General features: G+C 42.5%; 1 protein-coding gene across 1 annotated transcript in view; it reads left to right on the top strand.

The window, feature by feature from the left end:
* SMO (smoothened, frizzled class receptor) overlaps window positions 1–21,768 on the top strand; it is a 558,191-nt gene that overhangs the window by 93,361 nt on the left and 443,062 nt on the right. Inside the window, exon 2 of the mRNA XM_044088830.1 lies at window positions 19,603–19,808. Coding sequence (XP_043944765.1) covers window positions 19,603–19,808 — 206 coding nt within the window. The remainder of the gene's footprint in view (window positions 1–19,602; window positions 19,809–21,768) is intronic.

Genomic DNA, 21,768 nt, shown 5'->3' on the forward strand with positions numbered 1-21,768 from the left:
ATAAGATGTCGCCGACACTCCGACTACCGTTTTGTCCAAAAAACGCAAGGAAAAGGACCGACACGCGAGACCCGCGGTCCCCGCCGACACCATGCCAAAACAGGCTACACGTGGTCCGGTTCTCAGCTAGACACCTTTGCAGTCCCTGACTACCGACGACACTCCTTTGGCGGTGTTCTCTGTACCCGAGACCGCTGGGTCCTTGGTCCTTTCCCAGACTACAACCGAAGCCCCTGCAAATGTCGAGCCTACTAATGTGGACAGGTCCACCTCCACCCATGGTGTATTTAGGCCCTCATCTTCTTTTTCAATAAAGGCTTTTACTAAATCCAAAGCAGCCAGGCATCCCACGAGGCCTGTTGCACAGGGCCCATCTCCTGGACCCATGCCTAAGAAACAGATGCTTAAAATGGCTGAGGATTTAATTACTCTTATCAGAGGTTCTCAGCCCCCTCCTGACAAGAGACCCAGAGTGGAGGAAGAATCTCCCTCTTCTGATCAGGGATCCATTTTATCAGAACATTCTGATGCAGAGGAACACTTTTACTCCCCTTTTGAGGATTCGGATGCAGAACAGTCCATTCCTTCTGTATCCCCTCCTGAGGATTTTTTTTTTGGGGAAGCCTTGCACACTTTGAGGGAACACTTTCATTGGGAAGGCCAAGACTTTTCGGATTCCAAGAAAAGACTTAGGGAATTTCTTTGGTTACCTCAGCACAGACCTCTGGCTATACCCCCTGTTTTGGATGTACTGGATGATGTCTATTCGGAGGCTTGCCTTAACCCTGATTCTCTGCCTCCTGCACCAGTAAAACCTGATAGGTATTACAGATTACCCAGCTCTCACCAATTTCTCTACAAAGGCCATAATGCTGACCCTGAAACCATTTCACAAGGCCCCAAGGGATTAAAGGCCTCCACTGCCAAGAATCCACTCCCTGCAGAAAGGGAATCCAGATCTCTAGAAAGGTGGGGTAAAAAGGTATATACCTCGGCCACCCTAGCCATGAGGGCCTTAAACTGTCAGTTTCATATGATTAAATATCAACAGTACCTGTTATCACAATTAAGGAACAAAATGTTTCAACCTGAGCAACCAGATTTAAAAGAGTTACAGGATATGATGCATAGTGCAGAGCAAGTGGGTAAACACACATTACAATGTGGTTATGATGCCCTAGAGGCTTCCAGTAGAGCGGCTGCCACAGGATCAGTCATTCGCAGGCATGTCTGGCTTAGGGAACAAAATTTACCTGATCATGTGAAAGCTAAACTTCTTGATGCTCCTTTACAAAAGGATGTACGTTTTGGTACTAATGCTGAGGATATACTACGGAAAATGGAAGAAAAAGCCAAATCTATGCAAACTGTCAAGGCTTTCTTACAGGTCCAACCACCACGTTTTTGCAGAAATTGGCCTTCAAAAAACTGGTCCTTTCCAGCCACTGACAAGCCCCAAAGAGGCAGATACAGACGCACAAGGGGCAGAGGGCAATCACAAGGATCATATAGAGGCAGACAATGGCAATCTCCAGCACCAAGAGGTGGTGAAGACAGTGCACAACAATACAGGAAGCAAACCCAATGACTCCCTCATTTCCATACCAAGCAAGTCTCAGCTGACAGCACCTTTGGGAGGGAAACTAGCATTATTTGCAAGCAATTGGCATATTGTTACAACAGACAAATGGATACTGGACATTATAAACAGAGGCTACAAATTTCAATTTCACACTCTTCCAAAAATGAGAGGCATGCCAAACCTGCCACAAAATCAAAGGGCAGAGGCACAACTGCAAATTTCAAAGCTCCTAAACATGAGAGCTATACAAAAGGTACCTACACTTCAACAAGGTCAAGGTTTTTATTCAAGACTTTTTCTGGTACCAAGAAAAGGAACCGACTGGAGACCCATTTTGGACTTATCCATCCTAAACACATTCCTACTCGTGCCAAAATTCAAGATGCTCACATTACAGCAACTTCTTCCCATGCTGGGCAAGGAGTTTTGGCTGGTAACATTGGACCTCAAGGAGGCATACCTGCATGTCCCAATCAGACAAAGCTGCAGAAGATACCTCAGATTTCTTGCAGGTTCAATCCACTATCAATTCTCTGCATTGCCCTTTGGCTTATCTACTGCGCCCAGAGTATTCACAAAGTGCCTGGCATCAGTGATTGCCTACTGCAGACTTCAAGGGATACAAATTTACCCTTATCTGGACGACTGCCTGATCCAAGCGGACAGCAAACGCATACTACTGGAACATCTGGCTTATGTGACATGGTTACTGCTTTCTCTGGGATATACCATCAACAAGGAGAAATCAAGACTAACACCATCTCAGAAAATAACCTTCCTGGGTGCCAACTTGGACACAAACACCCAGATGGCATATCTTACGCTAGAAAAACAAGAGCAACTATCTCAGTACTTCAAAACACTAGCAAAAAGTACCAGGCTTACTGCAAGGAAAATCCTGCAGGCTCTGGGATTCATGGCATCTTGCATTCTTCTAATCCCATGTGCAAAGCTGCATATGAGGAAACTTCAATGGTACCTAAAAAATCTATGGTCTCAACACAGTCACAGTTTGGAAGCAATTATACCAATAATTCCATGTTTGCAAAAGGAATTTCTATGGTGGGCCCAAGCATGTCAAGTAAACACAGGCCTTCCATTCTGCAAGCCTCAAGCAAAACAAGTCATAACCACAGACGCCTCAGATTACGCCTGGGGGGTGCACATGAAGGACAGGTGCATTCAGGGCAGATGGTCCCAAAAGGAAAAGCACCTTCACATCAATCAAAAGAAATGCTAGCAGTGATAAATGCAATTACAGCTTTCAAGGACTTCCTGCATCCAGGACAATTACTGATAAGAACAGACAACACCACAGTAATGTGGTACATAAACAAACAAGGAGGAACACATTCATACCCCTTGTGCAGACTAGCCATGACTCTTTGGAACTTGGCTCTGGAAAGACAAATCGAACTTCAAGCACAGTATTTGCCAGGACTGGAAAACACACTGGCAGACACTCTAAGCAGAAATATGACAGATCCACACGAATGGAAGTTGCATCCTCAGGTGTTTACAGAGATAATCCAAGCGTGGGGAGGCCAGACATAGATCTTTTGCCTCCCACAGGAACCATCAACTGAAAAGTTTTGTTCAAGGACCTTTCATCCAAAGGCCTGGAAAGTGGCGCCCTTTCATTCAGTTGGACAGCATGGACAGTTTATGCATTCCCACCTCTGCCCCTTCTGCCCAAGGTGCTTTTGAAAGCAAGAACAGACAAACCGAGGATGATACTGATTGCTCCAGGTTGGCCAAGGCAACACTGGTATCCACTCCTGAGGAGCCTAACACATACTCCTCCCTGGTCCCTGCCTCTAATGCCTCTCCTACTGACTCAGAACAGCTACAAAACTCTTCACAGTCAGCTGAAAACACTCAACCTCGCTGCATGGAAAATTCCTTGACGCCACAACAGTCCCTACTCTCCAAGAAGGTGCAGGATGTCATTTTGGAGGCCAGAAGACCATCTACTAGAAAAGCTTACTCTGCAAAATGGAAGCGGTTTTGCTGTTGGAATGAGAAAAGAGGCCAGGACCCTAGAAAATTGAACTTGCCTCAGGTTTTACAGTACCTAGCTGAACTGCTGAACAGTGGACTTTCATTTTCTTCCATAAAAATACATGCCTCAGCCATTTCTGCAGAATTCAACACGGATCCTCCTTTATTCTCTCACCCACTCTTACGACAGTTCCTCAGAGGGGCTAAGAATATAAGACCTCCAAGGAAGCAACCAATACCAGCCTGGGACCTTAATTACATACTAGAAAAATTAACATTGCCTCCCTTTGAACCTGCTGCCTCAACAGATCTGCAACATTTGTCCTGGAAAACATCTTTCCTTCTGGCCATCACTTCAGCTCGTAGGGTTTCTGAACTACAGGCCCTCATGGCGGTGCAGCCCTTCCTCATCTTCCATCAGGACAGGGTTTCCCTTGTACCAACCCATCTTTTATGCCAAAAGTGGTATCCAGGGTAGCCTTAAATCAAGCCATACACCTACCTACCTTTTATCCTAACCCTCAAAACAAAGGGGAGAGGCTGCTTCACACTTTAAACATCCATAGGCAGCTACGTTATTATTTGGACAGAACAAAGTCCTTCAGGAAATCAGAACAACTTTTTGTGTCCTATGCGTAGGGGCTCAAGGAAACCAGTTACCAAACAGACCATTTCCAAGTGGATTGGCCACTGCATACGGTTTTGTTATTCCTATCATGGGAAATCTGTCCCTACTGGTATCAGATCTCACTCCACCAGGGCCACAGCCACCTCTACAGCCTTCCTCAGAGGCGTTCCTACTAAGGATATTTTGGAGGCAGCCACTTGGAGTTCTGTACATACCTTCACAAAACACTACCACCTACCCGTATATTCCAGAACAAGAGCAGGCTTTGCCACTGCTGTTTTGCAGGGCATTCTGGCTCAACCCAGTTCCTCATAGTACCTACCACCCTATGCATAGCTTTGGGACTCTACCCATCTGTGATTACTGCAGCTGTATGCACGATGAACATAGTACAGTTTTGTACCTACCATAAATGTAGATGTTCGAGTGCTAATACAGCTGCAGTACAGGTTTCCCTCCCTCCTTCCCCACTTGGTAAAGGCATGGGGCCCTAACAACCTCTTCATACCACCTGACTGGGTTATCCTGCTATGTTTTATTTGCTTGCTTACACTGATTTTGCATTACATTGCATTGCCTGCATATGTAGATAAGCCTTATTTATGTATTGCCTTCCTTTTGGGGGCACCTGACATCTGGGGCAAGAAAGACTGAAGAACATGGCGTCGGCTGTGTCTTATATACTCTGGCCTTACTGACGTCAGAAGAGTAAGCGACGACAACCGACGCCGGACAAAGACTTTGGAATTCGGCCGACCGAGGGACCGCCTGACGGCTGAAAACCCATCTGTGATTACTGCAGCTGTATTAGCACTCGAACATCTACATTTATGGTAGGTACAAAACTGTACTTTTCTGCATGGCACGCAGCAAAAAAGTACAATGGTTGTCTCAAAGAGGCCTTAACTTTGAAGATAATTTCCATAGAAGATTCAGTTCCAGAAGAAAAGGTCATTGGTAATGGTTAAGTAGCCACAGCCCGTCTTGTGGTAGTCAGCAACAATAACTCTAAAGCCTTGTCTGACTGCCCTTCCCTGGAGGCAGTGAAGGGGGGGGGGTCTGTTCCTCCACCAACCTTTGTAGGAATCTGTCGCCATAGAGATAGCAGTAATTAATGTCACGAAAATGCAACAAGAGTGGAAGTCATTTGCCTTCTCCAAAAAAACAAAAGAGACATCCAAAATGTCCCACTAGATCAGAACGTGTCATTTTTTTTTTCTGCAGATATTTTATAGTGCCAAAAAAATCAAAGAAATCAGGCCAGTTTTAGATTTAACAAGAAAGAAAAACATTTACCTGGACAAATTATAACTGGAACAGCTGAAACTTTATCACTGTAATAGCTTTTGTCTCTGTAATAAAACATTCATAGCCTTACTGCCACCTAACCTGCCTCAGTTTTAGACAACATGCATAAAATGCAAGGTTATAAGCTTGAACAAGCCTGTTGTTGTATAGCACTGCAAAAGGCCAACTGGTTTGAACTAAAATACACTTTAACTCTTGCTTAACTAAAGATTGTACACAGCATAACAAACCTAACACATGCCATACTATTTCAAACCTGGTTGTCAGACACAACCCACCTAGAAATCTAAAAGAGAGAGAGACAGACTGATATACACACACACACACACACACACACACAGACACACACACACACACACACACACACACACACACACACACACACACAGATACACACACACACATGTATAATCACCGTGGCAACTCATTTTACTCAGTGTAAGTTGTCAGACATTGGAATTTTATACCCCCAAGACCTGTGAGCTGAATCAAAATCATGTCACGGCCTCGATTCTAAAAGATTCGCCGTCAATGCAAATGACTGCGTACACTGACAGTAGGCTGAGAGCAGGTGTTTTGGAATCTGGTTCCCACAGTAAGCCTGTTTATAGCTAGGCCTTACACCGAAGTAAGTCACTTAAACTGAGAGCAAGTCTTTCAGAATCTGGGAAGACTTGCACTGAGATCAACCTTTATGGAATCCATTTTTCTATCCATCCTCAACCCCTTTTTCCCATTTTACACATGGGGTCAGGGTGTCACTTCAACAGTGACAATCATCTCGAGCCAAGGTTTACACCACCAGGTGGCTAGCCCTGCCGTGGTAGTTCATCTGTACCACTTACTCACACACACGGCCAATTTAGTGTCTCCAATTCACCTACTGCATGTCTTTGGAATGTGGGAGGAAACCGGAGCACCTGGAGGAAACCCACGTGACCACAGGGAGGACATGCAGACTCCACCCAGAAGGTTTAGGCACCCCAGCTGAGAATCTAATTAGAAGATCTCTTGCTGTGAGGTGACAACGCTAATGGCTGCACCACCACGGCTGCCCTGGGTTCTTGCCCCATATTTCTGAACAGACTAAAGATGAAAATAATGTCCATTTGGAAATGTAACTGGTCATGACTCTTATTTTATATTCACTACTAACAATTATTGCTTTGACACAGCTGATCCCTAAAGCCCCTCTGCCTTCCCTTCCACCTTGACATTAGTTGCCATTTTACTCCTTTTGCCCTTCTCACTACTTTCATAGTTTAATATATCCTGCTAATAATACCTACTGATATAACACTCTACATCCTGACAAGAATTGCTCATCAGTGCTATGTGAACTATCCTTACAACTAATTCATAACTATATTATTAGCTAATAACAACAGTTAAACCCAGATTTTCCAGGGATGATCATATTAAATAATGGGTTACTGCTAAATTCCATTAGTATTGTAAGCACGTTGCTGTAAATGTTAATTCGGCATTGTATGTGTAAATGAATATCATGTTTCCTAAACAGACAAGTCCTGTCTCTCTGGAGATTTGCATGTTGACTTGTATTGCACTTTTTCTTATCTAGTGATTAATATGTTAACTATTTTTATGTAAATGGTTCTTCATTATTCATCAAGTAGTTGCATGTCACATTTTGCAGCTAATGTATTGTTTGCTGTCTGTGTAAATTAAACTATATCCTGTGTAAGCGAACTGTTTATTCTTTAAAGCTTTTCTCCAACTGCTTCCTCTGAAAAAAGGGCTTTGGCACAGTTGGGCGATCCTGATAAACAAATGGAAGTAGCTAAATTGCTTAAATAAATAAACTTATAAATCTCTGTGTACTTCTTTATACAGATGAAAGTAATAAAGTTTTAGCTGTTTTGTTTTGATTTTGATTGTCCTGGTGAGTTTTCTTTCTTTCTTTTGTTTACTTAAGTTAGACGTGTTTGGTTTCCTTTCTAAATTTAAGTAGCTTAAGTAGTGATATGTCCAAAGAAGTTGTTCAGATATTGTTGAAGCACTTAGCCTTTCCTTGATTATCTGATGGGTATTGGATGTACTGTGTGGACATCCTAGAAACTTGCCTCCTGAATTCCTGGGTAGTTCAGGAGGTTTATTTGCTTCTGGTTAGGAGCCAGTTATTACCAGTTCTGGATATTTCTGTTTGATCTCAGGGTGTTCACCAAATGCACATCCATTGTGGCAGGCCACAAGAAGCTGCAGAAATTCAAAATATTCCCCACCTGGAATACCACTTTGTGTATTTGCTGATGATCTTTTTTTCTCTTTCAGAATAATTGAAAATGTCCTTCCTTATCACTGTTGCAGTATTCTTCATTCTTGGGACATCCTGCCAAGGATAGCCTAATGTTCAGCCAGTATACCAAAGCCTTTGCACCTTCCCAGTGTTGTATGTCAGATGTGTATCCTATGTGCAAGGCATATAAGGTACATATATGATGTATAGACATTTAATCTTCAGAACGTCTTTGCTGCCTTTCTGAACTCTAGCTCCAAATTCAGTTTGTATACAATTCACAGAGCTGGTTCATCTACCAAACCTTTTAAAGATAAGTGCCCCGTTGGGTTTCCTTCCTTTCTTTTTTTCTTCCTTATAGTTTGTTTTCATGTCATCCGGGAAGGGGTAATGAGTGTGGGAGGCAGATTCCCCATAAAAACAGACACTTGAAGTTCTTTTTTTGTTTGGGTATTATGCAAGACAACACTTAGTGTGATATCTAACAAACATTTCTCCGTAAGACATTCTAAAGCTATTTGTCTTTCCTTTCTGTATATTTGAAAAACCATCATCTGAAGTTCTTGACCCAGGATACCATTGTTGAATCTGCACTCCCCTGAAGTTCAGCTGCCTCTTAATAAAAAAAAGCTAAAAAAAACACGCACTGAATCTGCCACTGTCCAACCTTCACCGGACATCTGCCTTGAGTTGGATGAAGAGCCCAAGGACTGGCCAGTGCTGATACCAGTTCCCACTGCCACGATCCATTGGAGGGCAGACATAGAGCTGCTGCCTACTCACACATCCGCTGAGGCTGTGCATACATCTGGTACAGACGTAGAAGGGGAACAGTAGCTAATTATATCTGAAGAGCCTAGGGAGATTCTCCAAGTTGTAGTTAGGGAAGAGGTGCCTGGTACCCTCATTGAATCTAGTCAGGGGTGCCTGGTACCCTCATTGAATCTAGTCAGGGGTCTGAACTTCCTAGAGTTATCAAAATGGGTATTCCTATAAAAAAAAAAAAAAAAAAAAAAAAAGAAAACCAAATACGTGGCTAAGGATTCTCATAAAGAATGGCAGGACTTTATTCAAGGGCTGTTTAATATCCTTATGGCTTTGAGCCCTCCCCCACAGGGATTGTCTGTTTCTGCTGCTTTTGCTGTCTGGTCATCCACCCCATCTAAGAGACTTAGGGATTCTGATTCTTTTGATGAGGAGTTGGACTCAGGTGAAGAATCCTTAGCATATTCCTCACAACTACACTCCCCTTTGACTTTGGGGTTGGATGAAGAAGATTCTTTGTCCCATGACTCTCCTTTTAAAGAATTATCCTTTGGGGATCCAATGTCTATATGACAGAACACTTTAAGTGGGATTGTTCCCAAATCTCAGAGGTTCGAAAGAGGTATTACAGTCTCTTGCAGATGGACTCACCCAGATGTTCTACAGTCCCTCCTGTCTTAGCTCTCCTGTTGGACACTTTTACAGCAGCTTCTCAGGATCCTGATTCTCAACCTCCAGGTCCTAAGAAGCCAGACAGATTTTATAAAATGCCTGAGGATCATAAATCCTGTATAAAAGTTCTTCATCATGTCCTGCTGTTGTCCACATATAAACATCCAAATTGCTTTCATCTTCCAAGCTTCTGCCTTCTGATAAGGACAGTCAAGCTATGGAGAGATATGGGGAAAAGTGTATACTTCTGCTACTTTGGATTTTAGGGCAGTTAATTATCAGACCCACGTGACTAAGTATGTCTTGGCTGTTTTCTCTCCCAGCTACTGATTGACATGTCAGTTTTGGAGAGATTTGCCTTTCTGGTAGTTCACCATTCTGTTTAAAGCAGCTATGATGCAGCTGATTCCTCCTCTAGGGCAGTTGAGCTGCATCTGATTCTGCCATGATGAGAGATTCCTGCTTGCGTCTGCAGGCTGTACTTGAGAACATTAAGGTCAAACTTTTAGAGTCTCTCATAGGCAACCAGAATCTTTTTGTCAGTGCAGCTTCAGGATTGTTTAAAATCCTGCAGGATAAGGACAAGGTTATACAGGACCACAAACACATTTTTGTTTCTCCTGTCCATAAGTTCCAGAGGAACTATCCTTTGAACTCTTCTTTTGTCCATAGGTAGCCTAGACAGTCTGCTAGAATTTAGAGGGTTTCTAAGTGGATTTTTTCAGATAAACCCACTTAGAGCTGTAGGGGCCAAAAACCTTCTTTTCCTGATAAATCTGCTTTTATCTAACATGCAGCATCCCCTCTCGCTCAGCCAGATTCCTTTGTCCCTCAAGCTAACCTTTTCCTTCCCAGTTCGGCAACAGACAACCACAAATACCTGTGTTCCCGCCGTCATCCAGCATAGTTATTTTATAGCTTGAAGTACTTTCCTCCATTTTCTGGCCCTCCACAACCTCCTCCTCACCAGCTTATTTTTCCTCTGCTCCTATAGGATCTGGTGGCACAGGGAACCATACAACCTGTTCCCTTGTCTCAACAGGGAGCAGTTTTTTATTTCAAAAAGTTTCTGTTTCTCAGGAAGAAGGGGGTCATGAAGGCCCATTTTAGACCTGTCCCTTCTGAACACCTTTCTCAAGATTCCTTCCTTAAAGGTGTTGTCTGTTCAGACCCTTTTCCCTCTTTTGTTTCCCCTGGCTTTTCTGGTCTCCCTGGATTTAAAGGATGCTTACCTTCATATTCCTGTACCCCCACTCTTCAGGAAATTTTTAGGTTTCTCTGCTTCTTCCTCTCATTATCAGATGTTCATCGTGTTTCACTGTTGCAGTCATGACTGTATGGTTCTCCCCCACCGGCAGGCAGTCCTCTGTCGGCCAGAATCCCTAAGTCTGGGTCCAGCGTCGGCTGTTCAACCATGCTCCCTGACGTCAGAGCGCCAGGAGTACAAAGCTGACAGCCGACGAAAACTCTCTCTTTTTTATCAAAATTGGACTCATATAACCCAAGACAAGTGGGTTCTGGATGTGGTTCTAAGAGGTTACAAATTCCATTTTCATACCCTGCCAAGGCCAAGCTGATGGCCAGACCTTCCAAAACATCAATGGATGGAAGTCTTAAACCAGGTGGAAGCTCTTTTGGCTATGAAAGCCATAGAACTGATTCCACTTCCCGAGATGGGACAAGGATTTTACTCAAGGCTCTTTCTAGTCCCCAGGAAGCAAAACTCATGGAAACCCATTCTGGATCTGTCAGTCTTGAACACCTTTCTAGAGATTCCAAAATTCAAGATGCTTACTCTACAGCAGCTACTTCCAATGCTGTCCAAAGATGCTTGGATGGTAAGTTTGGATTTAAAGGAGGCATATTTACACATTCCCATCAGGAAGGAACGCAGAAAATACCTCAGGTTCAAGGCCGGATCGAGGCACTTTCAATTTTCTGCACTGCCCTTTGGATTGTCTACTGCGCCCAGGGTCTTCACCAAATGCCTGGCTCCAGTAGTAGCTTACTGCAGACTCCAGGGAATTCAAATTTACCCTTATCTGGACGATTGTCTAATTCAGGCAGACAGCAAGGATGTCTTACTCCAGCATCTAGAATTTGTTCAGAACCTCCTCAAGTTCCTGGGTTTCTCTGTCAACATAAAAAAGTCAAATTTGACACCCTCACAACAGATAACTTTTCTGGGTGCTCTTCTAAACACCACAACCCAGATGGCATTTCTAACATCCGAAAAACAGTTACAGCTGGCTTCAACTTTCAAAACCTTGGCAACTTTAACTCAACTATCTGCATGGAGATTCCTGCAGGCTCTGGGTTACATGGCCTCCTGCATCCTTCTCGTACCATATGCAAGACTACACATGAGGAAAATACAGTGGTACCTAAAAAGTGTATGGTCTCAGCATTGCCACAGTTTAGACATACTGATCTCCATCCTTCCTTGCCTTCAAAAGGAATTTCTTTGGTGGTCCAGGGCATGTGCTCTAAACAAAGGGAAACCCTTCTGTCTGCCTCCTGCCACTCAGATTCTAACCACGGACGCCTCGGATTATGCTTGGGGAGCCCATTTTCAGGGCAACTGTCTGCAGGGCCTTTGGACAAAGGACCAGAAGCATCTGCATATCAATTTAAAGGAAATGTTAGCCGTCCAGAAAGCTCTACTGGCCTTCAGGAATCTTTTACATCCAGGACAACTACAAATACGGACAGACAACACCACAGTTATGTGGTACATAAACAAGCAAGGGGGATCTCGTTCCTACCCCCTTTGCAGACTAGCCATGGATCTATGGAACACAGCTCTAGCTTGCAATCTGGACCTTCAAGCTCAGTTTCTACCAGGGAAGCTAAACTTCCTGGCAGACAGTCTGAGCAGAAACCTTTCAGATCCACACGAATAGATGCTGGACACCAAAATATTCAGGATGATAACAGCAGTCTGGGGATGTCCTCACATAGACCTCTTTGCATCCCACCTCAATCATCAACTACAGAATTTTTGCACCAGGACTTTCCACAAAGAAGGTTGGAAAGTGGATGCCCTATCATTCAGTTGGAGGAACCTTTTGGGATATGCCTTTCCGCCTCTTCCTCTTCTTCCACGGGTATTATTAAAGATAAAACAGGACAAGCCCAAGATGATAATCTTGCTGGCCCCAAATTAGCCTCGACAGTTTTGGTACCCAACTCTGAAAAACCTATGTCTGGAGCCCCCTTGGGTTTTACCTCAGTCTCCGAACCTTCTGTCCCAACATCAGGGTCAGGTTCTACACTCTCATGTCAGAACTCTCAGCCTGGTAGCCTGGTTAATCCAGGGCCTTTGATTTCTTCTTTCCTACCCAAGCAGGTTATGGATGTCATTTTGGTAGCCAGACGTCCTAGTACTAGAAAATCTTATGCAGGAAAATGGAAAATATTTTGTTCCTGGATGCAGGCTCAGAATTCTGATCCTCTTCTTCCGAACATTCCTTTAATTTTACTTTACTTGACAGATCTCTTACATAAGGGCCTCTCTTTCTCTTCCATTAAGATTCATGCCTCTGCTATTTCTGCTCATTATAATACAGACCCTCCAATCTTTTTCCACCAGCTCATGAGACAGTTTCTCAGGGGAGCTAAGAACTTAAGACCTCCTAGATCTCCTCCCATTCCTGCTTGGGATCTCAACTATGTTTTGGAAAAACTGACCTTGCCTCCTTTTGAGCCTGCCGCCTCTTCTGACATCAAGTTTTTATCTTGGAAGACGGCTATTCTGTTAGCCCTAACCTCTGCCAGGAGAGTTTCAGAGTTACAAGCTCTTATGGCTGTGCAGCCTTATATTATTTTTCATCAAGACAGAGTGTCTTTGAGGACTAATCCTACCTTCATGCCTAAGGTGGTTTCCAAAGTGGCTTTAAATCAGACTATCCACTTGCCTACCTTTTTCACCACTCCTCAAAATAAAGGGGAAAGGATCTTACATTCCTTGGATGTACACAGACAACTACGTTTTTACTTGTACAGAACCAAGGACATCAGGAAATCAGAGCAATTGTTTGTTTCTTATGCTTCAAGTTCCCAAGGTAAAGCCATTTCAAAACAGACCATTTCTAAATGGATTGCTCATGGAATCAGATTTTGTTATTCTCACCATGGAAAGCAAATCCCAGGGAGTATACGGACTCATTACACCAGAGCTACTGCCACTTCTGCGGCTTTTCTCAGGGGAGTTCCTACCAAGGACATTTTGGAGGCTGCAACTTGGAGTTCAGTGCATACTTTTTCTAAGCACTACAATCTACCTCTCTACTCTAAGTCTAGGGCAGGCTTTGCCTCTGCAGTCTTGCAGGGCCTTTTAGCCGCCCCTTCTTCTTTATGACCACCTCCCTTTCTTTCAGCTTTGGGATGCTACCTTAGTCATGACTGCAACAGTGAAACATGATGAACATAGTACAGTTGTGTACACCTACCATAAATGTAGATGTTCAAGTGTCTTCACTGTTGCAGTCTGAGTTTCCCTCCCTCCTATCCCCGCTTGTTTTTACTTTTGTGTGGTTCTTTTTTTCACCATTCTTCTGAGGTGTATTTGCAAAGGATATGGGACCTTTTTCATTTTGGGACTCCTGACATCTGGGGCAAGAAAGACTGGAGAAGATGGCGTCGGCTGTCAGCTTTGTACTCCTGGTGCTCTGATGTCAGGGAGCATGGTTGAACAGCCGACGCCGGACCCAGACTTTGGGATTCTGGCTGACCGAGGACTGCCTGCCGGCAGGGGTGAACCCTACAGTCATGACTGCAACAGTGAAGACACTCGAACATCTACATTTATGGTAGGTGTACACAACTGTACTTTCTCTGCTTTGCCTTTTAGTCTTTCAGCAGCTCCAAGGATATTTACCAAATGTTTGGCCCCTGCGATAACTTTCTGCAGACTTCAGGGAATTCAGATGTTCCCTTATTTGGACAACATTCTGATTCCGTCACCTCTCAGCAGCTCCTGCTTCAAAATCTGTACTTCACTATGCTTCTGCTATGCAGTTTCTGATTCACCCTCAATCACAAAAGAATCTGTGTTGACTTGCTGTCCGAACCAAGTGTTTTTGAGTTGCAGGATTCAGACCATTCCAGTTTTGGCTTCTCTTTCACCTCCCAAGAACCTCTCTTTGACTGCTTATTTCCATTTCCTTCTTTCTCTTCCAATTCTTCTTATAAGGGAATTTCCTCGAGCACTGGAGTTCATGGCAACCACCATTCCTATGGCTCCACTGGCCAAACTCCACATGAAGAAATTTCAATGGAATCTCAGACTGTTGGCTGCAGCACTACCACCCTCTGGAGTTTCCATTCCCACTTTTACCCTGAGTGAACTTCTAACTCCACTGGTAGATTCAGCAGATTTCTCCAAATCCAGGTCTGCCTTTTCAGGTTCCTCTTCCTAATCTAGAGCAGAACATGGATGCTTCACATCGAGGTTGGGGAGCTTCCTCCAACAACCTGAAAAATCAGGGTCTCTGGTCTCTTCAGTAGATGTCAGACCACATCAGTATCAAAGAAATGAGAACTCTCATCCTAGCTCTTCATGCCCTTCACTCCCTTTGGGTTCCAGATCCTCTAAAGGTCTTTACAGACAATATCAGATCCATGTGGTACATCAACAAGTCTTACCTTCTTTGCAGGCTGTCTGTTCAGGCTTGGGATTTTTCAACCCATCATCATTTGTTTTTTCAAGCAGTTTACATCCCCTTCAGAGCACAAGCTAGCGGCATACTTTTTGAAGAGGTCCAGAACACATCTTCATGAATGGATGCCTCACAGAAAGGTGCTTTCTGACATTGTCTTGTCAGTGGAGTACTCCTCAAGTAGATATTTTTTCCTCGCCTCTGAACGGACAACTTCCCTTGTTCTTGTCCAGAGTTCCAAGTCCAATGACTTGGAAACTAGATGCCATGTCTTTTTCTTGGAAGGTGTTCTTGTATGCCTATCCTCCTCATCCTCTATTTCCCAGGGTCTTGCACAAGACCATATGGAGCATTCCCAAAACCTTGCTGGTGACTCCTTTTTGGCCCAGACAGCACTGGTTCCACCTTCTCTTTCACCTGACCAGGAGCAGTCATCACAAGTTAACACACAGGATCAATCTTCTCATACAAGACAAAGGATTTCTCATTCACCCTCACTTGTCCACACTTCAGCTTACACTTTGGGTTGTGGGATTTTGATTACTTTCAGGCATCAGTTTTCTGAGGATGTGTTTCAAGTTTTGCAGAAGACCAGAAAAACAACTACTAGAAAATCCTGTGTGGCTAAATGGAAGAGATTTTCTACTGGGTGTCACAATCATGACCAGGACCTTTTTTCTGTCAGGGTCTCTGGTCCTTTATTTGTGTGAATTGTTCAGTTCCGGTTTGGCATATTCTTCTGTTAAAGCTCATTTGCAGGCCATTTCTGCCTGTCTACCTTTGATTCCACCTTTGGCTTCTAGTTTTGAAGTCAAGCAATTCCTAAAAGACGTCCTTCATATCAGGCCCCCAGGAAAGCCTATTCATTCTTCATGGGACTTTAATTTTGTAGTTGAAAAATTGACTCAGTCCTTTTGAGTCTACCTTTTCTTCTTCCCCTTAACATTGTACTTGAAAGACTGTATTATTGATGGCCCTTACGTCTGCCAAGCGAGTTTCTGAACTCCAAGCCCTCATGACAGTTCCTTCTTTTTTGTTTTTTCACAAGGACAGGGTGTCTCTTCATACTAATTCTTCTTTTATGCCCAGGGTGGTTAATGGTTTGTCCTTGAATCAGCCAGTTCATCTTCCCTTCTTTTTTCTTTCTCTACAGTCTGCTAGTGAGAGCGTCCTACACACCTTGGATTTACATAGACAGCTCAGATACTACTTGGATAAGGCAACCCGCATCAGAAAATCTGAGCAACTTTCTGTTTCGTGTTATGCCAGGAAATTGGGTTTGGCCCTGGCTAAGCAAATCATGTCTTCCTCCTGGATCTCTAAGGCCATATCCTTTTGTTATTCTTTTCTCCGCAAGCAGTTTTCCTGCTCTGTTCATGCTCATTATGCCAAAGCAGTAGCTTGGTCTGGTGCTTTTTTTAAGGGTCTGGATACTAGCTCCATCTTTGAAGCTGTCCACACTTTTCCCCAAGTGTTAGAGGCCGAATGTCATTTCCAGGGCCAGGACAGGGTTTGTGGAGGGCTCTTATTCGCCATCCTCCTCCCATACCTTCCAGTAGCTTTTGTACTCTCTCAAGAAAAAAGAATCCTGCAACATTGATAAGTCAGGTCATAGTACAGTTAGGTAAGCTCTTAACATAACAGTAGAAGCCCTAATTTTCATTGTGGCAGTATTTGTTCCCTCCTTCCTGTCCCCTTTTATTTTCTATTGCTCAACTGCTGCCTGAGGGTTTTCCTCTTTTATATTCTTATCTCCTTCTGTGTCCCTTCCTGTGTTATTGTTTCTATAGGGTTGCTGTGTTTCTCCTGAGGCACTTTAGTTCTGAGGGCTGGATATCTGTACATCCTGTATGTACTTTACGCCTTGCATGTAGGACGTGCATCTGATGTATGACTCTGGGAAGCTGTAAAGGCTTTGGTATACTGACAGGATGTTGAGCTATGATCTGCCAGATATCCCATGAGTAAAGAATAGTGCAACAGTGAGAAGTAGGACATCTACTGTTAGGGTAAGATCTTCTACAGCTGTACTTTGTTTCTCCTGTATGTAAGCCTAGCATGTGCAAACTTACAAGAGCAAGTGGATCTGTTTTTCATTTTTGGGCCACTGCAAAAGGACTGGATCCTTTGCTCCTATTCCATTGGTTTGTGAATATCTTGTGTACATTTTTGTTTTTATTCCAGCCTCCATTATTTCTCGGTCATACCTCTCAGTTGTCTAGATATTTGCAGAATGTCCCAACATTTACCTCATATATTTGGTTCTTTGTAAAGCTGTGGTTTTTCTAGCAAATCATTAAGTAAAGAAGTCAATAAAAAGTGGATGTCATTTCCTCCAGAAAATACACATTAATGCAAAACCTGTTATTCTGGCAACTTTCTAAATTCATCAAAACAATATTTAAAATATGTCCCTATTTTTTGATCCTTTGTCTCTCATTATTTTTGGCTTTGTCCAGATTCCTTGCACTAAGAGGTTGAGAGGTATGCTCCAGTGCACTTAACTGCAGCATCTGATTTTCACAATGCCCTTAAGTCTCCATCATTAACTTCTTAAAACTTATTGTCAACTCTTATTCAGTAAATTGACTCTTGGCTTTTAAACTTTACCTTTGTGGTTAATGAATGAGATAGAATGTCTACACCTGTCCAGTTTCATAGGGAGTCCCTCATGGCTCATTTTTAAGGCCTGACTTGTTTATCTTTAAGACTATTTGTCACTTGTTGCCCCATGTCTGGTGCTTAAAGTCCAATCATAATACTAATTGCTCTGCCAGTAAATAATTCAAGTGACCAACAGACTTTACAGTCTTAGCTGGATAACTTGATGTAGTGGGAAGATCAGAATGAAACACAGTAGAGTTAAAATTATTAAAAAATGTGTACAACTCCCTCTGGTTCAAACAATGAAAAAAATAACTTATTCTGTCAGTTGTGAAATTCTGGAATTTACTAGCTACTATAAAGACATTGGTGGTGTTAACAGGAATGTTCAACATAGTTCTCAAAAAAAAAAGCTTATACTGCAATGAACTTCATTTGGCACACTGAATCTTCAAACTGTGTGTTCAAGATCTGTGAATATCGTATCACCTGTTTATATTGCATTAATTAGGTGGATTTTAAAGTACTGGCCATTCTTTTGCATGTAAAAGGTAGAACAGATTCAAGTGCCCATTTACCAGAAACATTGTTTCTTTAACAAGTTTAGGTTTTCACAAACATCTTCTTTAATTAAACTCATATTCTGACCACTATAGATAATTGAGAGAGGACTTGGTAAATACATTTAATACATTTAAAGGCCTTTCATTGGAATGCAGTAGTTGCTAATTTGAGCATGGTATGTCATTGTCACTCTTTTGACATGCATATGCATGACGACGACTTTCATACAGCAAGTAGTAGGTATAGGATAAAAACTAGGGCGTTTCTTGTTGAGACACAGAAGGTGTGGGATCACTTACTAATGACAATTAAAAGTACCTGTATCAGTACCAATGTTTAAAAATGGTCTTGATGAGTTTTCTGGCACTTGCAGAAAATTTAATTATCTTTTTAACTGGTCACAGACTATAATGACCCCATTTGAACTGTGACTCTGGAATCTGAACATTGAGTCTAACATTAACCAATAACCTTGGGGGTTGGTATAATGGTTAAGGTGGTACCTCAAAAAAGAGGTACAGAGTTTAATTCTCAACAAGGGGAAACTGGCTAGGCTGAAAATGGCCCACTAGGGGAGCTAGCCTAGTACTTTACCTATGAACCATCTTATTTTTTTCTCTCAGTTCCATGTATGGACATGCACCTTCAGATTGTTTTTTTCTCTTGTGAAATGGTCTGTCTAAAGATATATGTAACTCTTTGCTGCCTTCTCAGAAGAAAAGGCATAAAGTTTTAAAACCCGCTTTAACCATGTGGTTTAGTGACTTTGTCCAGTTTTGTTATATATAGTACACAAGTCTCTCTCTTCTGTTCCAAAGGCTTTTCTGTAAGAGCAATTGTGTCGATAACAGATTTTTTTCCCTTCAAATGCAGCACTGGGTGATGGGTGTGCAGCAGTTACTTGGTTTTCTGTCAACACCTTTGCAAGCCACTGTAAGCTGGATATGATGTGCGGGTGTACCCCTCTTCCCCCCTCCTTCTCTGTGATGGATCTTAATCCATATTCATCTTCATACTGGCACTTTGCACAGATCACCACAGATCTGGAGAACTGAGGCTGGGCACCATGCACAGACCACCGCAGGTCTGGAGAACTAAGGCTGGGCACCATGCACAGATCACAGCAGATCCGCAGAACTGAAGCTGGGCACAATGGTACATTATGGGATGCATGCAAGAAGCCCTCAGGCTTTTTGCTTTCAGTCTTACTGTTACTGAGGAAGGATTTGCTTTTACCTGGTCTGTCTTTAAGTAAGTCCATATCTTTTGTATTTGTTGCTTGTGTTTGAGCAGGAAGTTTCAACACATGATTACATGAGAAGCTGAGACAATTTCAGAAACAGAATGAGATTCCACAGCAGTACTGAATATAATTCTATTTTTTTTGACAGTTTGTTAGGTAAATGTTAATGGGAAATTGTTGGATTCAATCAGCACAGTGTCCATTGCTCTGTTATTGTGAAATGTTATCTTTGCTATGTAAAGTGTAGTCCGATGTACAATGTGTGATAACGTTTTGTCCTTGTATACGTTACTTAATACAAATGTCTTGTATTTTTAGGGCTCCGGAATGCTCCTCGGTGCTGGGCTGTCATCCAGCCATTGCTGTGCGCCATTTACATGCCTAAATGTGAGAATGGCAAGGTAGAGCTACCCAGTCAAAAATTGTGTCAGACTACAAGGCAACCATGTGCCATTGTGGACCGCGAAAGAGGATGGCCCAACTTTTTGAAGTGTACTTTAGACCGTTTCCCAGATGGCTGTCCAGTAAGTGCACTTTTGCTATCCAGTGTTACATGAATTTGTGTACATGTAGAACTTTGGATAGATGGTTTTAGTGTTAAGATGATGTATATGGGAAATAGAACTTTTTGTTACTATTACAAAAGCACGTGCCTGCTTTAATGTTTGAAGCATGATTGTTACTGTGAACTTTTAATGGTCAAGCATATTGAAACGGGTGCCGGTCTTACTTCAGGAAGGGGTGCATCACACTGTTCATCTTGGGAGTAGAGATGCAGTAGAGGCAGTGTTTGTAGAACTGGACAGCCCTTTCTGTAGTAAGAAGATCTCTTTCATATGCAAGACACTTTTTGTACATACAGACAGAACAGATACTTCAACAAAGGAAGTCATTTTATGTAGTCAAACTGGGAATAGAGTCCACCAAGCCTTATAGCAGCCAATTGTCCATTAGCTTATGGGTTGAGTCTTATAGGGGCAGGATGTGCAAATGTAGGGCCATTGGTTTGATTGTGTCATTCAGGCATAACTTGCATGTGCAGAAGAACCTAGAATCTGAGATGGAGTTCCAGCTTCATCAGTCAGCAGGACTAAGTTTAGTAAACTTAACCCAGCATATAAAACGTTCACAGGCTTCTGGGCTCTCTCCTTAACCTGTAGTCCTATGTGAAGAAGAACCCTCTCCAGGTCTGTCTTCTGCATGTGAAGATGAGTGCAGCTTCTGTGAGGCCCTCATGCACCAGAGTAAAATTGTCATATTTTTGTGTGCATAAAATTACCTTTTTAGCATACCTCTTGTACCTTCTCATTCATTTATCTGCCTGACTTACAATTCTGCATGTATAAGGTCAGTGTATAATTGAATCCTCCTCATAGGTGCTTTGCCATTGGTGTCTTACCTCACCCTCTCACCTTCCTTTCAGTGTTGAGCGTAGGTTTACTATTGAAATCCGGAAATAATATTCTTTGAGTAATGTTAAATTGAATGTTTGGTTTCAAAGTTATTTAACATTGAAAGTAAACCTAGCGAATCTGTAATACCAATATCCAGATGGCAAATGCAGTTCAACTGTCACATTTTTAAAACATCGAATACCAAACGCTTGGTTTTAAAATGGTTCAGAATTGGGATGTAAAACCATTTTTATTAACAATATTATATTTCGATGGCATGATTAAACACACAAGTTCATCACTGGATTATGATAGTAAACCTTGAGCTTATAGTTTCTTATACTGTTTCTTTTTTTAAGCTTGGTGTCTCCACTGTTGTTAAAGGCTAACTTTTGATTTTTCTTGGCAGCAGTATAGCTGCTCTAAACTTATCAGTTTCCAGTTGGTCACAATAGTGTCCTGCACATCTTTTTTATTGGTTGTGGCAGTTATTGCTTCTGTTTGGCTTAAATAATGAATGGGTATGGAGTTCAAAAAATGTCAGGGTGGGAAGAAGATTCACCCCAAGATAAACATATACTTTGAGGTGTTTGCTTTGGCAAAGAGCATTTTAAATATTACATGCAAAAGTCTGAATCCGAATGAATTTGTTTTATTTATTTAATATGTGTTTACTGGGAAAGTCTGACTTGGAAAGAAGCCAATTTTCAGTGGAGGCTTGGGGAGAAATGCTCCAGATGCATGTCTTTGTACCATGGGAGGAAACCAGAGCACCTGGAGGAAGCCCACACGAATGCAGGTAGGATATGCAGACTCCACATAGAAGGCACCTCAGCTGAAAATTGAACCGGAGAACCACTTGCTGTGAGGTGACACTATCCGCTGCACTACTGCGCCAATAATATATTTTATAATATCAATTTTTATATTTTGTCTTTGTACAGTACTTCAAAGCCCTTCTTTTTAGGGCAGGGACAATGTAATATTGCTCGTTTAACTCAGGGAGGGTTACATACATCCAGTATTAACTGCCACATAAGCTCCTTCTATTCAAGATTTGTTTCCCAGTTTCCTCCCCTTTCTGGAATCT

This window comes from Protopterus annectens, chromosome 11.part0 (assembly GCF_019279795.1).
Source record: "Protopterus annectens isolate FY-2018-M chromosome 11.part0, PAN1.0, whole genome shotgun sequence".
Classification (NCBI taxonomy): domain Eukaryota; kingdom Metazoa; phylum Chordata; order Ceratodontiformes; family Protopteridae; genus Protopterus; species Protopterus annectens.